Genomic DNA, 25678 nt, shown 5'->3' with positions numbered 1-25678 from the left:
TCCAGTAAATGATGTGAATGAAAAAAAAATATGTGTCACTTTGAGGCCAAGCACTTAATTGCTAATATGGGTCTAGCCAAAGATCTTTCTTCTGCCACTGTCATAGCAACCGAACAGTGGCTGTTCTATCTAGAGTAAGTATGACCAAGAAGCAGCCTACGTTTGATGGCCACGACAGATGCAAAGATTGTCGTTTAAGCCCTTGGGATTTGAGAGTTTTGTTACCATGCCATAACCTAGGCTAATCTGCACTATATCTGTCTTCTGGTTCCAGTGATCCATTCAGTGATGAGTTTGTGATAGATCTGGAGTGAGAATCAGGCCCTGGGCTTTTATGCATATTCATAGGGAAAAAGCTTCCTCTTTTCCACTGAACTTGGACTTATAAAGATGTAGCTATGTTGCCAGAATGAGGAACAAGCATGTCAGAGAATGGAATTGGCACAGAGGAAAGCAGATAGAGATGAGGAAGAGAGATTAGGTTCTTCCTGGTTGAAGAAATATATATATAGATAGATACATCCTCAGATTTTTAATTTACATATATCAAAAATTCTTTTTTGCTTAAATACTTCGGATTTGCTTTCCTGTCACTTAAATCAAGAGTCCTTAATGATATAAAGATTAAACTTAAACTTTAATAGGCACAGTCCACATTCAAATTAAATAATCTGATGGTATACTTGTGTCTCGCAGCTGTTAACAGCTCTGCAACTAAACTATTTCCTTCATATATGTTATTAGCAAAGTTTGACAACTAGTATTGTCTGACAGTGAATAGCACTTCATCAAACTCCATAAAAGGCAACATGCTGACATAGTGATAGTTCCAAAAATAGTAAAGATTTATTTTTTAAATGTGTTTATTTTAAAATGACCAATTTTGCTTGGGATTCACGCAGACAGTACTAATCTCTCTGAGGTTACTGATTAAAATGTCATGCTACTTTTTCTGTGGAAAAAAATAATATATGATACAGAACTTGACAAGCATTCAAACTATCAAAATTCTCATTCTATATTATATTTTACTTTCGGGATATTTTCTTTGTGATATTCATCATGCATAGATATTTAAACGTGAATGTCACCAATGTTTTGAGGTTAACTTTTTCTCAGGAAACTATAATTATTCATTAAAGTATTAATTTTAAATGGTATGCTGTATTCAAAAAACTTAAAATATTTTCCCATTTTAAGTTATTCATGTTGATTATAAAATTCCTTTAAAATGGAAAAGTAAAGGGAAGAAGAAAGTCCACATAGCCACATTGTCTGAAGTCAAATATTACAATATATAGATACATTTCTGGTAGTTTTTATTTTTACATGGATTTTTTGACTTTAAAGTGGTGAAATATTTGACGTATTTTAAAACATGTCATATTTATGTTAATATTATGTCATAAATATTGCCATATTTATGTCAATATTTGACATATTGTATGACAAATTGTGTACCTTAACTTTACCATTTGTAATCAGTGTAATGGTTGTTGGATATCAATTCAAATGACCTGAGTGCCTACCACACAGCTGAGAGAAACGTTCTCTCTTGATATAACTGTACATTCTGACTGTAGGTCCATCTACTCTTGGAGCTTTACTCAGTTCAAGGTGTCACAGTTACAATTATTGTACAGAGGAAAAAACCCTACATAATCTAAGTAGTCCTCGGTCTTCATGTATCGTCCCATTCTCCTTTGCTTTGCTGATGTTGCTGCCTCACTGCTACTGAAAACAAAAGATCCTCCATGATCTGATGCAGTGCCCTCGTTTGGTGTATTTACCTACGTGTGCCACTACTCTGGCAATAGCTTTTAAGGTGAGGAAAAAGAAGAAAACTCTCTTTCCACTGTTATGCTATATGTGATTCAGTTATTCCACCCTGAGCTTGAGCTCCCAATGACACTGTACCTTAGTGGACCCATGCACCCTGGCCCCCAACATGCCCACACAGTAATTTTTTTAAAGAAATTTTCACAGTGCTGGAACTGTCTTATATTTTATCCAGTTTCTGGACAATAAATGAGCACAGGTCATCCTAGGCTGAAATTTAGTCATCCATTCAAATTTCTTTCTCTATTATGCTATCTTTTCTTGCCAGCTGACAGCAGAATATCCACTTAAATCCAACAGAAACGTTTCAATAATGTTGCACCTCAGGAAAAAAAAAGGGAGTGATGACTTCAATCTCTTTCATCTCAGGAGACTCTGTTCACTCTGTAGATTTGTCTGTGTATCCCTAGGGACAATAAGATTCATATACCAAGGAGTATACAGATAAGTAGATGTATTGGATACGACTCTTTGGGGTACAGGTAACAGAAACCCAAATTCATTTTACTTAGTTATAAATTAATTATAGTAATCCTTGATTGTTAATGGGGAAAAGAGACAAATGTGGAGGGCCTCAGATATAAACTCTGTCTGGAATTGGAATATCATCTTTGTCTAATTACTTCTCTTCTCTGCATCTTTCCTTTTTTATCTAGTACTATTAATAATCATTCTTTTTCCAGCAGCAGAAATCACGGTTGTTGACAACTTCTGAGTTTTATATCCTAAGGTATGAGCTACACCCAAAATTACCCTTTTTATTAGGCATCAGGGAATTACAATCAGCCTCTTGTGGTTCAAGTGTTTAATTATACGTAGGGATATTAATGAATATAGAAGCTCCCATTGCATCTGCATGGATAGAAAGGGCAATTTGCAGAAATTGTGGTACAATTCCCAAAACATAAGGTGTCTAGCAGGGAAAACAATAGATATATCCTCCAGTCTGCATTTTCTCAAGCCTAACAGTACACAATTACATATTTCCCAGTTAAATTGCCTAAATACCACACAAACGACATTCAAAAGATTTTTCACAAGATTAAAAAATCTGCTCCAATGCACCTTAATATTTTGTTTCTGTAACTAGGAAATAGACACTATCGGGAATTTTTCAAGGATAGTTTCTTTTGTATTTAAAAACTAAATTATTTCCCACTTGGCATTCCAATTCACAGGGAACCTTGTTTTCTTACAGAAAATAGTACATATGAATTAAAAATACTTCTAAATACACTACCTCCAAATTTAACACATTAAACAAATCTTACTTTCTCTGTAAGCATTTACTTCAATGTTTCATTGAAACAATTTCACTCCATTAAATGAGATTTGCCTGTGTTGACAATACGGCACTCACTGATAAGCACAAAGGAAAATGTAGTATGTGCGATTTCATTATTTATAAAATTGTCATTTCCTTCTTAGGTAGACTGTCTAAAATATTATAAATTTAATACACAAAATCCACAATTATAAATAACAAATTTAGAATAATCTCTAGTTTAAAACAACTAGATCTTGATAAATGTGCTTTTTGATACTTTTTTTTTTTTTTTGACTTGCATACTTTTGAAAGAATTTTTTGATACAAATTCTTTTGAAATTTTCCAAACTCCTCTCCAAATAAAATGTGTGAAGTCAGGGTTGCAGCTAAGGGAGAAACCAGGCAGGAATGAGGGGATTACTAAGATGGCAAGCACCTTTCCTATAATGTAGATGCAGGAGCATGCAACCATAAGCAATAATCAAGTGAGCAGAACATGAAGCTGTCAGTCCTTGGGGTAACAGCCATGTGGGAAAGGTGAACTTGAGATCTTCACCAAGACTCTCAAGAAGGTTAATGTAGCCCCAGGTAAGTAGCAGATGGTTCTCAGCAGAGGTGGGAACAAATGCCACCTTGAGGAAAGCAACTCCATTATGCCTGAAGAAACCCCACGTTTGCATGCTCACAAGCAAAAGTTCTCAAACAAATTAGAAGGTAAATGCCATGGATGACAGATATAAACACTCCCAAAGACTTCAGATGTTAGAATTAGGAGATTTAAGATGAAAACAACTATATATGAAAAGTTTAATAAAGGACAGTATCCCACAAATAAGTAAGCAGGAGGAAACTCTAAAGATAATTAGGGAGATTTAAATAAGGGCCACGTAGAACTTTTTTTTGTTTTTTGTTTCTGTTTTTGTTTTTTTAAACAGGGTCTCACTCTGTCACCCAGGCTGGAGTGTAGTGGCATGATCTCGGCTCACTACAGCCTCAATCTCCTGTGCTCCCACCTCAGCCTTCCCAGTAGCTGGGAAAATAGAACTTTAAGAAATAAAAAATATAATTGTCTAAAACAAAACTCAAATAATAGATTAAAAGTACATTTTTAAGGTATGCGTTATTTTTGCCATTTCAAACTGGAATGTGAATAAATCGCACAGAATATGGCACATAGAGACAGGGAGATGGAAAACATAAGGGAAGTAAAACAATACGGAATTTAAAAAGAGGTGGTCATTTGTCAATTTTGACTTTTGTTGCCATTGCTTTTGTGTTTTAGATATGAAGTCCTTGCCCATGCCTATGTCCTGAATTGTATTGCCTAGGTTTTCTTCTAGGGTTTTTGTGGTTTTGGGTCTAACATTTAAGTTGCTAATCTATCGTGAATTAATTTCCATATAAGGTGTAAGGAACGGATCCAGTTTCAGCTTTCTACATATGGCTTGCTAGTTTTCCCAGCACCATTTATTTATTTATTTATTTATTTTTAGAAATATCTTAACAAATTTTATTTTGCTGATATCTTTCTTTTATGTGTGTGCCAAAGTGATGGCCAGTACAAATCCATGTCTAATTAAGTCCAGAAGAGCTCCTTCAATAAGTGCAAAATGAAAGTTATGAGTGATAAGAAAGCGTCATGTCAGTTTCATTGGCAGCATTTTCTCTTTCTTAGTGGTTCATAAAATAGCGCAGTGCTTTGCTGTCGATGGTGTCTTAAATTCGGTGAATATTCAAAGTTAAATCTAATGCTGAACAGCGGCTGTGTGCAAGCCGGGTGATGTGTGTGCTGTGTGTGTTCGCTCATCTAATGCTCATGACACCTTGTCAGCTGTGAGGGAGGAGAGGGAACTGGGGAGCCCCGGGGATGGGAGTGCAGGGTGCAGTTTAGAAAGTGGGGGGTGGTCAGGGGTGGCCCCTGGGAGAGGTTTGAGCCAAGACTGCAGGTGGCAAGGGGGTCATGCCTGAGCCTGGGAGGGGGGGATCCCAGGTCCCAGCAGTTCTGTTTATTTTTTGTTTTGGAATCCTTTCCCCATTTCTTGTTTTTGTCAGGTTTGTCAAAGATCAGATGGTTATAGATGTGTGGTATTATTTCTGAGGGCTCTGTTCTGTTCCATTAGTCTATATCTCTGGTTTGGTACCAGTACCATGCTGTTTTGGTTACTGCAGCCTTGTAGTATAGTTTGAATTCAGGTAACATGATGCCTCCAGCTTCACTCTTTTGGCTTAGGATTGTCTTGGCAATATGGGCTCTTTTTTGGTTCCATATGAACTTGAAAGTAGTTTTTTCCAATTTTGTGAAGAAAGTCATTGGTAGCTTAATGGGGATGGCATTGTATTAAACTAAAGAGCTTCTACACAGCAAAATAAACTACCATCAGAGTGAACAGGCAACCTACAGAATGGGAGAAAAATTTTGCAATCTACTCATCTGACAAAGGGCTAATATCCAGAACCTACAAAGAACTCAGACAAATTTACAAGAGAAAAACAAACAACCCTATAAAAAAGTGGGCAAAGGATATGAACAGACACTTCTTAAAAGAAGACATTTATGCAGCCAACAGACACATGAAAAAATGCTCATCATCACTCACCATCAGAGAAATGCAAAGCAAAACCACAATGAAATACCATCTCACACATTTAGAATGGCAATCATTAAAAAGTCAGGAAACAACAGGTGCTGGAGAGGATGTGGAGAACGAGGAACACTTTTACACTGTTGGTGGGACCATAAATTAGTTCAACCATTGTGAAAGACAGTGTAGCGATTCCTCAAGGATCTAGAACTAGAAATATCATTTGACCCAGCCATCCTATTACTGGGTATATACCCAAAGGATTATAAATCATGCTGCTATAAAGACACATGCACACGTATGTTTATTGCGGCACTATTCACAATAGCAAAGACTTGAAATCAACCCAAATGTCCATCAGTGACAGACTGGATTAAGAAAATGTGGCACATATACACCATGGAATACTATGCAGCCATAAAAAAGGATGAGTTCGTGTCCTTTGTAGGGACATGAATGCAGCTGGAAACCATTATTCTCAGCAAACTATTGCAAGAACAGAAAACCAAACACTGCATGTTCTCACTCATAGGTGGGAACTGAATAATGAGATCACTTGGACACAGGAAGGGGAACATCACACACCGGGGTCTGTTGTGGGGTGGGGATACAGGGTAGGGATAGCATTAGGAGATATACCTAAGGTAAATGATGAGTTAATGGGCACAGGACACAAACATGGCACTTGTATACATATGTAACAAACCTGTACGTTGTGCACATGCACCCTAGAACTTAAAATATAATAAAAATAAATAAATAAATAAATAAATAAATAAATAAATAAATAAGGTGGTCATATATACATCTATACATCTATTTGGAAACTCAGAAGGACAGAGTGCATACAATGGAGAAGTGCCATCATTTGATTAGAAAGCACATAAAAACTTTTCAGAAATGTGAAAAGGCATACATCCACTTGTTCAGGAAGCACAATATATTGTATTCAGAAAAAGTTTAAAATTTGCATCTAGGCACATCATAGATAAATGCAAAACACCAAGTGCAAATAAAAGATCTTGAAAGCAGCAGACAAAATAAAGCAGATGATCCATAAAGTTATGAAAATTGCGTCCACTGCAGTCTTCACAATGGCAATAAAGAGTGACATAATATCTCCAAAGAAGTGGAAAAAAATCATTTTTATCCTAGTATGTTATAGCAAATGTGGTAGGTGGTCTCCAAAGATGACCCCTAGTGAACTATGCTCTCTCCCAAACAAACCACAGTGACTCAACTTTAACATATGGAGTGCTGCCGGAGAAGAAGAATAAAATGTGTCGGGACAAATATAAGTATATGTGATCAAACAGAGAAATAAATAAAAGCAAAAGAATAATTGAAAATTTCAGAATAGTGGTTAAATTTGGTGGGGATGAGTGACTGTGGTGAGGACAAAGGGGATTGAATGAGGTGGGGCAAGTAAGGAGATGCATAATTTTATCGATAACGATCAGTTTATCATTTGATATTAGCTGTACTAGTTGTCCATTTCATTATATGGTATGACTTACATATATTTTATAAATATTCTCAGGTATGAATCGCATATTACATTTGAACAACTTAATCTTGAAAGCAATTGCATTATGTCGGAAATGTCATTTTTCATGGGCAAAAACCATTTTCCTGTCTAACTCTCTAAAATATTGATTGCATAGTAAGGAATAAACTCCTATTTAATAAGGTATTTTCCCCCTTTACTGCCACGAGAAATCTTTTTTGGCACATAATTAAATGACTCTCATCTTTTCCCTAGAAATCATTCAGACATAAAGGAACATGACACAATACAGACCTTTCATTCTTAATCTTCAGACTATGCTTTGGCCTCAGATAGTTTTCATCTTTTTCATTACATGGGGTATGGATTGCTTTTTGTGTTTCTATTTCCATAGAAAATGTCCAACTGGCTTTCATTCTTTGATGAAAGAATGCTAAATAAACAGTTGAGATGGATTCTCATTTGCTTGTTTTATGCTCCACTAGATGAAAAAAAAAATGTACCTACTATTTGAGACCAATAACAACATAGCACATTGTAGTGTGTCAATTTAATATTGTCAAAAAGTGCAGATGAATTTGCAATACAATTTACATTTCCACGAGTTTACTCACTAATTTATTTAATTTACCTAATGTTTTTAGCATTTACTATGCTGCAATTGTGCTAAGTGATGACATGTAAAAGAGAATATATATTATTGCTACAGGAGAATGTAGGGTGTGTACAAAGGATGGGGATGGCACAAAAAGAGAGCACTTGATTGCTCCTAGAGAGCTTAGGATATCTGCGCAGAAAAAGAAAAAGTTGAACTGAAACTTACAGAATAGGCAAGAGTTTATCAGTTAAATGTGGCAGAAGAAAGATTTTCTAGAAGAGAAATTATGTACAAAGGCAAAAAAAAGTGTCAATTTCTAGCAACTTGGCCAATTTAACTGATGACAAATAGCCATTTTCCCACTCCACAAGAATTCTGGACAAAATGTCACATAAACACACACACACACACAGAAACACACACGTGCACACACACACACTTATATGAACTCAAAGGCTGAAAAAGAAATCCCCTCTACATCTGGACTCAAGGATCTAAAAAGTAAGAATTCTCTTTCTTCCTTAGGGAACTCGAGGAATTGATTCTGTGGGTGCTCCTTCCTCAATCGGCCTCCTCTTCTCAACCCCAAACATGCACACATCCCAGGGACTCGAGGTACATTTTAATATCTATTCCCAGTCATAAGATGCAACCTCCAGCTGCGCAGGGAGGGAACTTGAACTAAGTCTTGAAGCTGGGATCTCAGAAGGGCATCACTGGCCATGAGAGAGGCATAACCTTTTCTGGTTATTTGGTTATTGGTAGCAATAACCAAAACCCTGTTGCTTGTTGGCTCAAGAAAGTAGTCAAGAAGCACACACATACAAAATTAATTGCTTTGGATTGGGGGAAAAGGGAGAAGAAGAGTTGATATTTATATCTGATCAAAAATTAAAATCAATACTTGGAAATGAATGTCTAAGGGTAAGAGCCTAGAACAGAATCAGTATGAAATTCTGCAAGATTACACTATGCTCCCGGATAGATGATATAGTGTTATACATCATGTTAATAAATAGATTATTCTAAAAGAGACCATAAAATAAATATGCTTAAATAATTAAAGGAATAAAGGAAGAAATACAGCTGAACCTTGAACAACACAGGTTTGAATTCTGTAGGTCTACGTGTACACAGATTTTCTTGCTCCTCTGCCACTCCTGAGACAGCGACACCAACCCCTCCTCTTCCTCCTCCTCCTCAGCCTACTCAAAATGAAGATGACAAGGATGAAAACCTTTATGATTATCCACTTCCACTTAATGAATATGATTTTCCTAATAACGTTTTCTTTTCTCTAGCTTGCTTTATTATAAGAAGCAGTATATAGTACATATACCTTAAAAATATGTGTTAATAGACTGTTTATATCATTGGTAAGGTTTTTCTCCTGGTCAACCATAGGCTATAAGCAGTTCAGTTTTGAGGAGTCAAAAGTTATACACACATTTTCAACTGCTTGGTAGTTGGCACCCCTAATTCCCCTGCATTGTTCAAGGATCAACTATATAAAGCGTAGTAAAACAATGAAGCAGATTGGAAAAAGCACTAAGCTTTTAGAAATGTTAATTATAGTGAATAAAATGAATAATTTAAACAAATGATAAAAAATTAATAATGTGTATAATAAACCTTAGGAAATCACCCAAGCACATCATATAAAGTATTTAAAAATATCAAAGTAAGATTATGAAATATGGACAATAATATGAATTATGTTTAACTCATTTATATTCATTGTCATAAGATTATTTTACATATATTATCTTGCTTACACTTGCTTTTAAAAGTAGACACATATCACCATGCTGATGTTTTGTTTACTTTCCATTATCTCTTTCATATAAATTTTTACTTTTGAATTTTTCTGCTTTTATATTATTTATGCTCAATATCAAATTTTAAAGATAAGAATAATACTTGCTTGTTCTTGATATCTTGAATCTTATTAAGTCAGCCTATTAATTTTATCTACTTTAAGAGCATGTGAGTAGTCCATTCTGAGAGCCCTTGTATTTAAAAACAAAACAGAAACAAAATGGCATCTTTGTAGGATGAAAACCCTAATTTCTCAATCTTGCCCTTTGAGAACTTGAGAACTTTGAAGATTTTGGTCCATTTTTATTTCCTGATATTAGTGCTGCAAAGAATAAAACTGACACCAGATTGATTTCATTCCTTTTTTGCATAATCTGTTTCTGGTTAACGGATGCTTACGGAATTATGTTTTATTTAAACCTACATTTCAGTTTGCCATGTTATGTCTAAGTTGGGTCTTTTTTCATAAATTTTTCTAGTAACCAATCAGCACTTTTAACTCAAGGCTTTAATCAGCATCAAAAAATCAAATTCACCTAGGCCTTTGATTGTTGCTTTTTTAATGATTGCTTGGCCTCTTCTTCAATGGTACCTATAATTATCAGTTTGCAGCACTTTGAAATGACTCCTTATCATATTTTGGTCCCTTTTCATCTCATCTTGTTATCTTTATGCCACATCCCTTTGTCCTTTCATCTTTTCTTCATCTATTCTGATGATTTTCTGCTAGTGTTTCTTGGCAATTATGCTTACTGGCTACAACTAAACTTATAAAATAGGTTTCTTTAATATTCTCCAGGTAACTGTAATTCTTATTATTCAAATGACTGAGAAACATCAGGATGATGCTATCTCTCTCTTCCTTTGTATTTCTACAAGTTTGTTTTTTGTTGTTTTTGATATTCTTTAGAAATCTTGGTATTGATTTGTTTTTCTTCAAACACCACGTAGGATTTTGGTTTTTTTTCTTACCCTCAAATGAATGCTCATCCACCAATTATTGTTTGGTAGCTATTTGAATCTCATTCTTGAATCTAGAGATGAGATCCCTTTGCATAATACCTGATTCAATTGTCAGCATCTAGCCATTTTTACTGAGTATAATTCCTCTGGACTAAGGTATGTCTTTCTCCTACCTCTGCTGACTAAATTTCCAGTGCTTTGAATAGATTGAAGCTTTCAAAATGTGCCACCCCAGCATGCATTTCTGCTAGGGTTCTTACTGTCTCCATCTTTATCTTTATACTTGTAGGAATTTTGGGGTCCATAACAGCTAAAATTATTACCTTTTTTTGGATCCACAGTATTTTCTTTCTAGATTAAAGGTATTTCATACTATTTTAATACAGAATTTAAATACAAGATATTTGACTGCAAGTTTTAATCATCTAAGCTTCTTTGTTTGACATTAAGCCAGTCACAATATTAGAAACTTACTCACCGGCTGAAATATGAAGATGTAATCCTATTTATTGTGGCACTTGCTCGTCTTTTATGATCTATCTCAGAATCAAGATTGTTTTTATCAAGGTATGGAGAACAAGGTAAAAATACAGTCACTGGCTTCTGAAAAGGATAAGTTGATGGGTGCTGAATGTGAATCAGAGGGCTTGTGGATTGGACTGAGTAGAAAGTATCTTGCTGTGCTTTTAAATGTGCCACCAGAGCTGGGTCAACTGGTTGGATCTAAACAAAAAATATATTTTTTCTTACATTTTAATAGAAAAGATGCAAACTGTTGGTACATTTCTAATCCAGTTTTTTGAAAATTTTATGGAGCATAGTTTTATACATTTCTCTATACATTGTTAGCTGTAATCAACATTGCATTTTATAAAATATTTATAATGTATAAAAGAACACAGTATTTGGGCGCTTTTTACAAAGTCTTTCTGAAATATGGGTTCCCTGTTTTATGTTATAAATAACTAAGAAACAGACTTAATTGCAGGCAACAAAATGACCTAGAAAACAAAATAGATGTTTTATAATGATTTCTAATTAGGACTATTATTAGATCAAGTGATCTTTAGAAACTAGAAAAACATGACTTGTTTCTTTTCACATAAGAATGGTTAAAAATAAAACATAGCTAAGATGATTCCAACATTTCAAAGTTCATGGAAAATATCTATAAATAAGTTATTTATTATATGTTTTCTTCCTAATCGTTCTTCTTCACTTACCACTTACATTAACAACTGGAAGAAATAGAGAGGAGAGCATGGGAGGGGAATGAAGCTAGACGAACAGAGAATATTATTTGAGGAAATAAGTCTTGAAAAATATACATTTACATGCCCTTTGCAAATAGTGTTTTCATATATTAAATCCTTACTCCCAGAAAATGGCTGTTTCATAATTAAATATAACCAAATATTTATTATAATAAATATTGTAATTGATTGTCCTCTTTTTTGCCATCCTCTCTGATCAAAATCTTTGAATTATATGAATGTTCCAAAGTCTGTCATCAATTCTTTCATAGTCATGCAACATAAATTTTCCCAATAAATATCATAAACAAAACAACACAACACAAAAGACTAACTGCGAAAATCTTTTGAATAAAGAGAAAATTTATTTTTTAATGATATTTAATATGCTCAAAATCATTACATTATTGCTAATATCACTATGTATTAGGCCATTACAACTATATAAAATAATCCATTTATTGTTATATTAAATATTGGTACCTTCTTTGTTGTTTAGAACCATGCTTGATGACCCACAAAATCTATGAGCAGGAACTCACCTATTTTTAATATGTTTACCTTTAACTGCACAAGTACTGGAGAGGTAAAAACTCCTGGAGGGTAACTTAAGGATATTCGGGAATCCATGCTTGACTTAAGAGTGAGGCCTTTCTTTGTTACTGTGAACGACTCTTTCTTTAAACAAGACACAACAGAAAAGATACCCAATTTGTAAACTTTTACTGAAGCACAAGTCCCCTGTATGGAATAAAGAACATTAAAACAAGCTATAGCACCGATTTGAAAAATATTTGCTGTATAGACTCTATGGATTGTCAAAAAAAATCTCTACACTCTTTATTTAATCACCTACGATTTAAAATGATTCCAGGAACCTAAAATGGACGGTTATTTTATGAGATTAAGTAGAAATCGGTAAGAGTTTCTCAAATTTAGACTACAAAATAAAAAACAAAAATAAACATATTTCTTAAATTTAAATTAAATCTTCCCCCAAAATTGTGCGAATAATGGGCAATTATTTTCAGTGTCTTCACAAATATTATTGTTCCTAGAATTCTAGCCTCCATTAGTGAGAATTGATTTTAAATACTGACCTTTATCCAAAACATTCAACACTGTTTTAGGGAATCCTAAGGACTGGAAATCCATTATTTGTGTAGTTGGCTTAAACACTATAACACCTGTGCTGTCAGCAAATTCTTTCTTCTAACAGCTCACGATAACTTAGGTTCCCCAAATAAAGTCATTTTCTCTATGTCTCTCTGTGCAGTGGGAGCAAATGACTAAGATATTTGTGTTTCTTTTCATATAACGACATTCAAATTTATAATGCATATATACAGACACATACTGAAGGTTTTTTATTGCACAAAAGGCAACTGCGTACATAAATGAAAACAAAATGATCTTTTCCTATAATCACCAAAGCTTAAAAGAAGGAGGCAGAGTTAGAAGTAATTTGGTCTATTCATACTTCCCCAAACAGCAGCCAGGCTCTGCCCCAGCATGAGTGGATAATCACGCTCACATACACAGAAAAACATTTCAGGGACAATCACAATGGAAAATAGTCTACCATTTGAAAGCTGACTAACGAAGAGATTTCACAATATCGCTGAATGAATCTGTCTCTGGGAAAATTCAGGGCATGGTGAATATTATTAATTGGCCAGAGGGAAAATTGTGAGAAGTGAAAAAGAAAGATCTTCTAGAAACCAATGGTAGTTGCTGTGCACTTCGATCATATTTGATAGATTCTGAAAAGCCAAAAAGGTTTTAAAATAATTAGAAATTGAAAATGTCATACGATCCACATAAAAATTTGGAAGTAATCCAGAGTTTAAATTTTTTTCTTACTATAAAGAGAAAAATTCATGCCTGTATTTGTTATGATACCCAATGATTCCCTCTCTCTCTCTCCTTCTCTCTCTCTCTTTTGTTTTAATTATCCATTTACTAAACATTTCCCAAACCCATTTTATGACAAGTGGGCTATGAGCAGTTTTCGCTTTTATTGTGATAGTTACACAGACTGGCCAAAATTTAAGAGCTCCGATCGAGGGCAATGCTGACTAGACTATCATACCTAGAAACCTCTGATACTAAATATAAAATGTATTAGTTGCAGGAATTGGAGTAAGTACATAGAATAGGCTTAGCTTTCATATTCAACTATAAAACCTTATTTGAAACCCAGAGAAAACCAAAATCACAAAATAAATATATAACAAATAATTCCATGTATATATGGATTTTTTTTACATTTATTCCCTGCCCTCCTCATCAAATGACAACTTACATAAAGCTGAAAAAGAGAAATATTTTAATTGCTTAAAAAAAAGTTAAGTGGGCCGGGCGCGGTGGCTCACGCCTGTAATCCCAGCACTTTGGGAGGCCGAGGCGGGCGGATCACAAGGTCAGGAGATCGAGACCACGGTGAAACCCCGTCTCTACTAAAAATACAAAAAATTAGCCGGGCGCGGTTGTGGGCGCCTGTAGTCCCAGCTACTCGGGAGGCTGAGGCAGGAGAATGGCGTGAACCCGGGAGGCAGAGCTTGCAGTGAGCCGAGATCGCGCCACTGCACTCCAGCCTGGGCGACAGAACGAGACTCCGTCTCAAAAAAAAAAAAAAAAAAAAAAAAAGTTAAGTGGCCCAAAGAAAAACTTTAAATATTAGTATCCATAAACTCCAAACTAAGTTTATTATTATTATTTTTTTATTTTTTTGAGACGGAGTTTCACTCTTATTGCCCAGGTTGGAGTGCACGGGTACAATCTCGGCTCACCGCACCCTCTGCTTCCCGGGTTCAAGTGTGAGCCACCGAGCCCAGCCTCCACACTAAATTTAACAGTTATTATATTCTCTCTTCACAGCATATGAATTTGTGATCATACAGAGCCTCAGAGTTATTACAATTAAAATCTGACATGAAAATGATAATTTATCAACAACTAACATGTATTTATAGGCTTCTTTCTCTCTTCATAAGTGTATTATCTATTTAATTCTTACAACCATACCAGGTAGACACTATTATCATGTTTATCTCTCAGATGAAGTCACTGAGTCACAGCAAGGTTACATAATTTTCCCAAGTTCACACAGCAAGAAAGTGTAGAAACCATATGTCAAACCTAACCAATCTTCTTCCACAGGCCACATCTTAACTACCACATATACTTTCTTCTATGTATAGACCAAATTTCATTTCTAGACTTATTAACAATCTCAAGGCATACACACACATACACAAATTTTTAAATTTTTTGTATATTTTCCCAACCCATGAATAATAACAATTAAAGCTACTATCATCTGGGGATTCTAACATTCTTAAATTTAGACAAGGGTCCATCATATTAGAAATGTTGGTCTGAAGTTAGTCAAAAGCACAAAAGTAATTAAGCCATGATTTTGATTTTGTTTCCTAGGTGAAAAAAAATAACATTTGGTAGGTGTTCAAACCAAGCTCTCCATTCCTAACTTTGGCTAATCATTTCCATCCTTTGATCTTTATTGATGGCAATAAATTGTGAATGCTCTGGCACAAATCCAAAAATCCTTCCATTTATTACTAGTGGAGCAATTATATCTACACTACAGTCTATTAGTCTGAGTAATATTTAGAAGAGGAGCCAAACAGCAAATGTAGATATAGCCAAGAATTTACTAACCTTATAACCTCCCTTCATTCCTTCCAGTGAATTTGGGTTTAGGTAACTTGATTGAAGGTTTGTGTCACACACTTTCACCATGATATCTCTGTAATTTCCTCTGTAACGTGCAGTAAATGGAATTGCAATGCCTATTGGAAATGGAATTCTCTTTTCCTTATCTGAGCATTCAATAGTTACGACGTTGCTAACTAACTCTTCATTATCACCCACTATTAAAGAACTCATGTTATTTATTATCCGGCATTCCAGTTGTTGTAGAACATATGATGGTGCTGTAATATAACAAGACACTTGGGGGTCAGTATCATCACTCAGCACATCAAGATACCTGAAGGGGAAAAAAGAATGTCATTTTTCCAATTATTTGATTTATGTACTTTACAGTTAATGCAGAAAAGCACAGACTCTAGATCTACATTGTCTTGGTGTGAATTCCAGTTCTGATCAAACCTGTGACCTTGGGCAAGATCCTCAGCCTCTCTGTGCCTCAGTTTCCTCGATGGTAAAAGGGTGATAACATAATAACTGTCTCATGGGAGTATGAATTGAATTAAATGAACCATTACATGGGAAGTAATTAGAGCTATGTCTGGTACACCATATGTGTTATATATATCAGCTATAATTCGTTTTGCTACCATTGTTATTTAAGCAATTGATTCATTCCACAATATAAAGCTGAAGATTGCTGAAGTTTCTTGGTAAAATCAGTACTAATACTTGAATAATTTCCTCAACTGTGAGGAGAGGGATTCAACATATATGAAGTATTGTAATTGTCTAAACACACTAGATCAAATGATGATGGTGATTATATATTTTTAGAAAAGCTGAGAAAGATACAGAAAAACTGTAAATTTATCATTAATCATAATAATTAGGCAAAGATCACTTACAATCTCCCAAAAAATCAATCCAAAATTTTATTTTGATCATTCATTTTACTCTTTTTAACCATCAAATTTGCCGAGGATTTGAGAGTCATAGATTTGAATTCAGATTTGAGATCAGTCACTATTTACTTGACCTTACAAATTAATAATTTTTATTAAAATAGCTAATATTTTACTGCTTTCTATTAAGTAGTTTTTAGGCTACACACTATTCTCACAACTATTGTATCAGGCAGGTGCTACTAATGTAACTATTTTACAGATAAAAACACTGAGGCTTAGAAACTTTAACTTTCTTTCAAAGATCCCACAGATGGTGAATTTTAGGACGGATAATTGGCTCCATCTAGCTTTAATGTAAAAGTCCAAACTCTTGAATATAATATCATAATTCCTTAAATCATTCAAAAATGCTGGTTACTTTATTCATTGCAAATTGAAACTAACATCTAATTCATAATAGTGTGAAGACTGAATGCAATGAAACACTTAAACATACAATAATGTGTTGGCCTAAGAAGTGTGCTCAATAAATGCTGGTTTTCTACATTAAAATGACCAACTTGAGTTCCTCTTTTTTTACTACTCATTTATACCAGTGAAATGATTGAAATACTGGCAATGTTGAAGAGAAATAAGAGGATCTATATTTAATAAAGCATTAATGTCCAGCTCTACAATAATCAGATTTTAGACATTTTTCAATTACTGGTGAATAGAATTATAAAGTGCAATTTAACATAGAAATCCAAAAAATATGTAGAAATTGCAGAGAGAGTCATTGATTTATGTTTACAATTCTAAACTCATAGTTAGAAGGAATAGAAAATGACTCAGCACATTGTTCTGCTTGAGTATTCTTTGGTGATGGTGATCAATGTAATTCAGAAAACGAGAAACATTGTTTAATAGAGGATACAGTGACCCAGCATTGTATAACTTTAGGAATGACTCTCCTCTGTGCCTTGGAAACCATATTAATACACTTTTCTTCCAGGAGTTATGTTTCTCAACTGACAGATGAAGTAGGACAAGGAGACTTTTAAACAGTTCCATTCTCTCTAGCCCTAGTGAAATAGATCTAGACTAGACACTAAAATACAGTTACATGGTAGTTACCAAAACAGCATGGCACTGGTATACAAATAGGCACATAGACCAATGGAACAGAATAGAGAACCCAGAAATAAAGCTAAATACTTACAGCCAACTGATCTTCAACAAAGCAAACAAAAACATAAACTGGGGAAAGGACACCCTATTCAACAAATGGTGCTGGGATAATTGGCAAGTCACATACGGAAGAATGAAACTGCATCCTCATTTCCCACCTTACACAAAAATCAACTCAAGATGTATCAAGGACTTAAATCAGACCTAAAACCATAAAAAGTTCTAGAAGATAACATCAGAGGCCCAGCACGGTGGCTCACGCCTGTAATCTCAGCACTTTGGGAGGCCGAGGCGGAAGGATCACCTAAGGTCAGGAATTCAAGACCAGACTGACCAATATGGTGAAATTCCATCTCTACTAACGATACAAAAATTAGTTGGCGTGCTGGCAGGCACCTGTAGTCCCAGCTACCCAGGAGGCTTAAACAGGAGAATTGCTCGAACCCGGGAGGTGGAGGTTGCAGTGAGCTGAGATCGTGCCACTGCAATCCAGCCTGCGGGAAAGAGTAAGACTCCATCTCAAAATAAAATAAAATAAAAAATAACATCAGAAAAACTTTTCTAGACATTGGCTTAAGCAAAGACTTCATGATCCAGAACCCAAAAGCAAATGCAACAAAAACAAAAATATATAGGCCTTAACTAAACTAAAAAGCTTCTACACAGCAAAATAAACAATCAGCAGAGTAAACAGACAACCCACAGAGTGGGAGAAAATCTTCTCAATCTACATATTCGACAAACGACTAATATCCAGAATCTGCAAGGAAATTCAAACAAATCCACAAGTAAAAACAAACAATCCCACCAAAAAGTGAACTAAGGACATATATAAACAATTATCAAAAGAAGATATACAAATGGTCAACAAACATATGAAAAAATGCTCAACATCACTAATTTTCAGGGAAATGCAAATCAAAATCACCGTGCAATAACACCTTACTCCTGCAAGAATGGCCATAATAAAAAAACAAACAAAAAAGATGTTGGTGTGGATGTGGTGAAAAGGGAACACCACTTTACATTCCCACCCTCAGTGTAAAAGTGTTCCCTTTTCACCGCATCCACACCAACATGTTTTTTATTTGTTTGTTTTTTGATATGAATGAGAAAATAAAACGTTTGTTTTTCCATTCCTGAGTAACTTCAGTTAATGTTCTCCAATTCCGTCCAGGTTGCTGTGAATGCCATTATTTCATTCCTCTTTATGGCTGAATAGTATTCCATGGTATGCATATATGTGTGTGTGTGTGTATATATATATAATATCTAATATATTATATACATTTCATATATAATATATAATATTTATATAATATATAATATATAAATATATATTATACATAAAATATTTATATACAAATATAATATATAAAATATAATATTTACATATAGCATATAACATAAATATACAATATTATATATAAATATAACATATAATATTTATATATAATATAACATAATATTATATAACATGTATTATATATAATATTTATATATAATATATAAATATAAATATATAATTTATCTTATATATTATATAGTATATATTTATATAACATTATATAAATATATAACAGGCCTATTATATAAATATATAAATTTATATATTATATAAATTTGTATATTATATAAATGTATCATATAAATATATAAATATATATATTATATAATATATATAATTACAAATATAACATATTATATAATATTTGTATAAATATTATATAATGTTTATATAAATATATAATATGTGATTGATTATATAATCATATAATATTTATGTAAATAAATATTATATAATATATAATATTTATATATAATATTTCATATATTGTTATATATAATATGTAATTATATATAAGTATTACATACAAATACATTATATATTATATAAACATATAATATATAATATACATACATATAATATGTTATATTATACATAATATTATATAATATATAATTATATAATATAATATATTATATATCTATATGCACACACACATATATGTATGCCATGGAATACTATTCAGCCATAAAGAGGAATGAAATAATGGCATTCACAGCAACCTGGGTGGAATTGGAGAACATTACTCTAACTGAAGTTACTCAGGAATGGAAAAACAAAGATTTTATTTTCTCACTTATAAGTGGGAGATGAGCTCTGAGGATGCAAAGGCATAAAAATGATACAATAGACTTTGGAGACTCTGGGGAAAGGGTGGGAGGGAGGTGAGGGATAAAAGACTACACATTGGGTACAATGTACAGTGCTCAGGTGATGGGTGCACCAAAATCTCAGAAATCACCACTAAAGAACTTATTCATGTAACCAAACACCACCTGTTCCCCTAAAACCTATTGAAATAAAAAAAAGAAAAATTTTTATTAAAACTTTAAAAAATAAAATACAGGTATGTAGAACATGAAGACATACCAGTTAACAATGGACTGCACATATAATAGTGATCCTAAAAATTATAATACTGTATTTTTACTGTACCATTTCTATGTTTAGATATGTTTAAATACACAAATACTTACCATTGTGTTATAGATGCCTATAGTATTCCGTATAGTAACATACTTTACAGTCTGTGGCCTGGGAGCGATATGCTATACCATATAGACTAAGTGTGCAGTAGGCTGTACCATCTAGATTTGTGTATGCACATTCTGCAGTGTTTGCATAATTGACAAAATCACCCAACCATGCATTTCTGTGAACATATTCCCATCTTTAAGTAACCGATGACTGTAATCACACTGGTTTATTCTAGCCTTATTTTCCCTTTTTGTGTACACCAGGACAGCCAGGAAGAGATAGGTTTCTTTCAGAAAGCTATCTGGGTTTATCACACACATCTTTTATGTGGCATGATAGTTTCCTAGGCCAAGGGATTGCAATGAGTACTCAACTTCTCAAATACACAAGCGAAGCACAATTGGTTTGGGTGCTGCAAAGAGGAAGTCACTAACCAGGAAACACCTAAAAGAGGTGTTAGAGGGAGTAGTTCAGGCAATGACTCATTAACCGATGCTTTGAGTCATTTCTGAATGTGAGAATATGAAGCTTCAATGTTTTTCTCAAGTGAAACAGGTAACCACATATAGACTACTTTAGCAGTTGTTTTGTCAGAGCAGTAGTTCTTACAAATCATGTAGGTCTATCATGCACTGAATACCCTCAAACATAAAATTCATCAGACTCTCTGACCTGTAGAAACATTACAGCCAAATTAGAACCACCTCTTCATTTTATAGCAAGATAACTAGTGTCAAGGTGAGTAAAATGACTTGCCTAAGGTCATAGTCCTCAAAATGGTATCATACACCTGAAAGGGCATCAGCATATCACAGCAGAGATGGAGGTAATGGAACAATGGTGGTAAGTGGCAGGTGAAGAAAGTGGGAGTTTTTGGAGCTAAAATAAACAAATAGACTAACATTTACCTGGTGTGAATATCTGAAAAAGTGGCCTGGTGTTAGGTCATTTAAGTGATTTTCTCATTTGACCTTACCAAATAATCCCAGGATGTATATATTATTTCTACAAATAAGAAAATGAGGCTAAGAAATGAAGCAAGTTGCCCGGGGTCATAGAATTAGTATATAATAAAACAGAAAGTGAAATTTAAGTTTGTCTGATTCCCAAAACAAATAATTTTTTTTCACTTCTAAGCGTGTTATGTTTGTCTGGGAAAATATGGGTGTGAATATCTTATTTTATATGGACAAATAGGGCCTTATTATCTCTTTGCACAGGAGATAAAATTTACAAAATAGATGGGTCTTTCTCACTTTTTTGAAGTCATGGTCTCCTAGAGAATCTGATGATAGTTCTAGACCATATCCAGGGAAATGAAATAGGTCTGAACATACACATTCAATTTTAAGTACCTCCCAAAGTTCATCCATGAAATCCCAAGAGTTCTACAGACACAGGCTTAAAACTCATAATGATTTTCTTGAGAATATAAATAAAGTGAATCCAAGGATAAAACATTCTCTCCAAATCTTCTAACTCCCTACAGTCTTCTAGTTTTTGTTACTATAATTGAAATAGTAGTAATTTGCAAAGTGTTCATGATCTGGACAATTGATCATTTTAACTACTTTCCTGTCTACTCAATTCCTTCCTCTTTAAAAAAAAAGGTAGTGTGTTTCCTAAAGCTATAAGAAATACAGCTTTAAGATATATAACAATATTAATAATAGTGGCCATATAAATTTTCATAGGAGTGATTCAAGCTGAATTACTAATTTACAATATCTTTGGGAGATATGAAATGGAAATTTTGTTCATGTATAAATACTATGCATGTTGCTATAGTCTAAATGTTTGTGTCTCCTCAAAATTCATGCAATGAAATCCTGGCCCCCAAGGTGATGGTATTAGGAGGTGGGTCCTTTTGGGAAATGATTAGGTCATGAGGGTGGAGTCCTTAGGAATGAGATTAATGCCTTTATAAAATAAGCCCAAGGGAGCTCATTCACTTTTTCCACCATGTTAGGACAGAGCAAGAAGCCACCTCCCAGACACCAAATCTGCCAGCACCTTGATCTTGGATTTCCAAGCCTCCAGCACTGTGAGAGATAAATATCTGTTGTTTAAAAGCTACCCACTTTCTGATGTTTTGTTACAGCAGCCTGAATGTACTAAGACATGTACTGACTATAGAAACACACATATAAGTAGGCATACTTAAGCACTTCCCACATTGCATTTACTTACTCCTTTTCCATTATGTTATTCTTGTGCTTTATATTCTCTGAATCATTGGGAAGAGTACTATTTATGTATTCCTTGGAGATATCACATATTATTGAGGACGTGGTCATCTCTTCTCTTGGGCTTTCTGAGGTTTCTTGAATTTCTCTCTCTCTTGTCTGGATTATGCCATGAATCTCTTTCCTGTTGCCATTTATGTTCTCAACAGTCGTGTGTTCTATTTGTTTATCATCTTCATTTTCTGCATTATCTGGGAACATTTTGTTCTGTGACTCTTCTTGCCCCAGTACACATCCTTTTAGTGATGTATTGTTTTCTTTTTCCACTAATGCTGAACTCACATGTGTTTTATTTTTTTCTAACTGGACCTGGTTTGTGTAATGACTGTCCTCTCCATTTGTGGGAGAAACAGTAACTGTTTCTATGACATTTCGTTCCCCTCTTGCAGCAATGTCTGCTGCTTTGGTATCTTGAATGGAGGACATTGTCTGCTGTGGAGTACATTCATCATGCATGCCGCATAAATTACACATCTCCTTTTCTTCTTTCTTTAGAAGTGCAGCAGTGCTCCCCAAATGTTCAGTTATTTTTATGAGGCAGTCTATGAAAGTAACGATTTCTACACACACATACATAGACACACAAAGAATAAATACAAAACTAAACCAAATCATGTTTCTGCATTGCCATCTAATGAAACATGGCAAGATAATTTTAGAAACCTACAAAGACCTTTTCTGGGCATTTAAGCCAATCTCATGAAGGAGAAGTAATTGTACAACTGTCACTCTTTTAACAATTGTAGGATTGAAAACAAACCACTTTTAACATGGTAGCAAAGAATAAATCTAATCCCTCTTGCTTATAAAGATATTTTGAATATTTAAAGATAAATGTCATAACTTCTCGCTCCTCCAATAAGAACTGAAGTCAACATCTCCCTCAATTGTTTTTCATTTGCTATGATTTTGAGAACTGTTCTTTTACCACTGGATGTACAATAGTTTACCAATGATCCATTTAAAATGCTGGGCTGAAAATTAGGTGAACACTTCAGATGTGGCTTGGTTGGCAGAAACACCATAACTCCATTATTTCTGCCAATGTAGATGCTATGTTTTGGAGCCCAGTTACTACTATAAGAATTGGATTAGGTTCATATTATTCCTCCTGATGAATTTGTGATCACTGGAAATTTTCAAATTAGTCCTTTAGAGAATAGCTCTGACCATACCAATTCTCTGATTGGAACGTGAAGTGACTTTTCAAAGCCTGTTAACTCAGGTCAACCTTCTTCATTCTGGAGTAAACTCTCAGTATGGTCAAATCTGATATAATCTCTCACTCCATCATCATTCTTCCCACACTCCTATTTGTTCATCCTGCTTCTCCTCACTACTGAGGTCACCTGATGACTTCTTGCAGGCTTAGTGCCTCTCTAGTCTTTAGAATTCAGTTCTAAACTAAAGAATATGTAATTTAAGGCCCCATAACTTAGTGTTTTTAAAACCATCACCAAATCATCCCTTCGCCAAGTCCTTGCTTTTTTCTGAATATATATTTGTCTTGTTATGTTGCCAAGGACCGTGTTCCATTCCCTCCAGAGATTAAAGGTCTGATTTTGGGCTGCAGCTGATGGTGTCTCAGTCATGCTACCTTTGGAAAGATTTCCCTGATGCCCACTATTTGCCCTTTAGACTGAATTTCTTAATATCATCTACCCTGGATTTCATCATAGATGGAACCTGCCCACTTATCTTGATACAGTATTATTTAGAGTTGAATTTCATGATGCCACCTAGATGCTTATCTGGAGTAACTGTTGTTATCTAGGATTATATTCATCAGATTCCACATTCTTCCTGCCCTGCTGTACTTTTCCACATCCATAACTGGACCTATTCCCAAGAATCCCTCTCCAGCCTCAGTGTATAGGGATCCAATTCCCTATCCCAACCCACTCCAGTCTTCCCAGGAATTTTGCAATTAATAAGTCTAAGCTCAAATGACCCTAGAAATAGAATATTATATTCTGATTAAAAAAAAAAAAAAAAAACAGAAAACTACTAGCTCTGCCTCAAACTAGGCCTGTATTTTCCTGTCTCTTAAGTCTTGGATCCTACAAAAAATACCAACTCTCTATTTCCTGCTGCATAAGTCCAATTCACTCTTTAAGCTTCAGCTTAAATACTACATTTTTCTAGCAAACTTCTCAATTCCCCACCCTACATATGGGATTTAAAATGCTTCTGAAGTCCAAAAGCACTTCATTCAAGTGTTTCTAATGGGACTGGCCCCAATGTCCCTGGCATTATTGTGCATTTGTCTCGACTTATTTTCCGTATGAAATTGTTAGTCTCTTGCGGACAGAAACTCCGTCTTAGCCTTGTTGGTATGCTCATAGTCTCTCTCAGATCTTGCCCTAATCAATATTTCTTAGAGAAAGAATAAGTTATAAAAAAATACTTGCCTTTTCTCCAGACACATTGATTCTCCTTGTCAAGCAGCACATGCAGCTGCTGGCAGGTGGAATGCAGGGTGCCTGCGGTGTGCTCCAGCAGCTGGTGAAGGGCCCTGCTGAGCTCCTGACCCAGAAAGACCACAGTGGCCATCCAAGTGGCCCCACCAGCCCCCTCACAAAGGTCATCACCCAGGAGTGCCTGCTTTAGCATCTGGTTTTGTCTCCAAATCTGCTTCAATATTTGGCCCAGTTTCCCTGAGCCCATGTATTCCGTATCCATTTTATGGTCCAAAAGTGGTATTTTCTCTCCTGCCAGCAAAGCCTAAAGGTTTTGCAAATTCAAACTTGGTGATGGTTATGTCTCCTAAACTCTAGGAGATGATCCAAGTCAGCTAGCCAAGCACCTTCTCACAACATAGTGGTTTATTCAGTTTGGTGTTGACTAGTGAAAAGTTACTAGGTGACCAAAGAAGGGGCGTTACTGTACCGTGTGTGCTACTGTGTACAGAATACATTAATCACTGGGGTAGAGCTAACTCACACGATCCAACTCTCTATGTGAGTTTTACTAAATCAATATACTGTGGAAGTCCCAAGTACTTTTCAAGTTTTCAGGCAACAAAATATGGATTCCAGGTGGGATAAGAAGTTTATTAATCAAAGGTAAACTGTTAGAACAATATTGCTGGCAGGATTCCTGTAAACTTAAAAATATTTATGAATAAAATAATGTGATGTCTGATTTGCTTCTAAATAATCTGGGAGCATAGGGGTTGGTAGAAGTATAAAATGTGCTGTAAAAATTAATAAATGTTGAAGCTGGATATGGTTACACATGGGGTCTTGACAAGTCACTCTAACTAATGTGTATATGTATAGTATTTTTATAACCAAGAGTTTAAAAAGAT

The 25678-nt window shown here is 34.6% G+C and overlaps 1 protein-coding gene across 1 annotated transcript in view; it reads right to left on the bottom strand.

Annotated features, from left to right (window-relative positions):
* DTHD1 (death domain containing 1) overlaps window positions 1-25175 on the bottom strand; it is a 67304-nt gene extending 42129 nt beyond the window's left edge. Inside the window, exons 1-5 of the mRNA XM_078002614.1 lie at window positions 24780-25175; window positions 22313-22928; window positions 15509-15839; window positions 12389-12568; window positions 11053-11297 (exon numbers count right to left, since the gene is read on the bottom strand). Of these exons, the coding sequence (XP_077858740.1) occupies window positions 11053-11297; window positions 12389-12568; window positions 15509-15839; window positions 22313-22928; window positions 24780-25050 (1643 nt within the window). The 5' untranslated portion in view covers window positions 25051-25175. The remainder of the gene's footprint in view (window positions 1-11052; window positions 11298-12388; window positions 12569-15508; window positions 15840-22312; window positions 22929-24779) is intronic.
* Between the last annotated feature and the right edge of the window lie 503 nt (window positions 25176-25678).

This window comes from Macaca mulatta, chromosome 5 (genome assembly GCF_049350105.2).
Source record: "Macaca mulatta isolate MMU2019108-1 chromosome 5, T2T-MMU8v2.0, whole genome shotgun sequence".
In the NCBI taxonomy this organism is placed as follows: Eukaryota; Metazoa; Chordata; class Mammalia; order Primates; family Cercopithecidae; genus Macaca; species Macaca mulatta.
The sequence above is the reverse complement of the archived record's forward strand: the minus strand, read 5'-3'. Positions and strand labels throughout refer to the sequence as shown.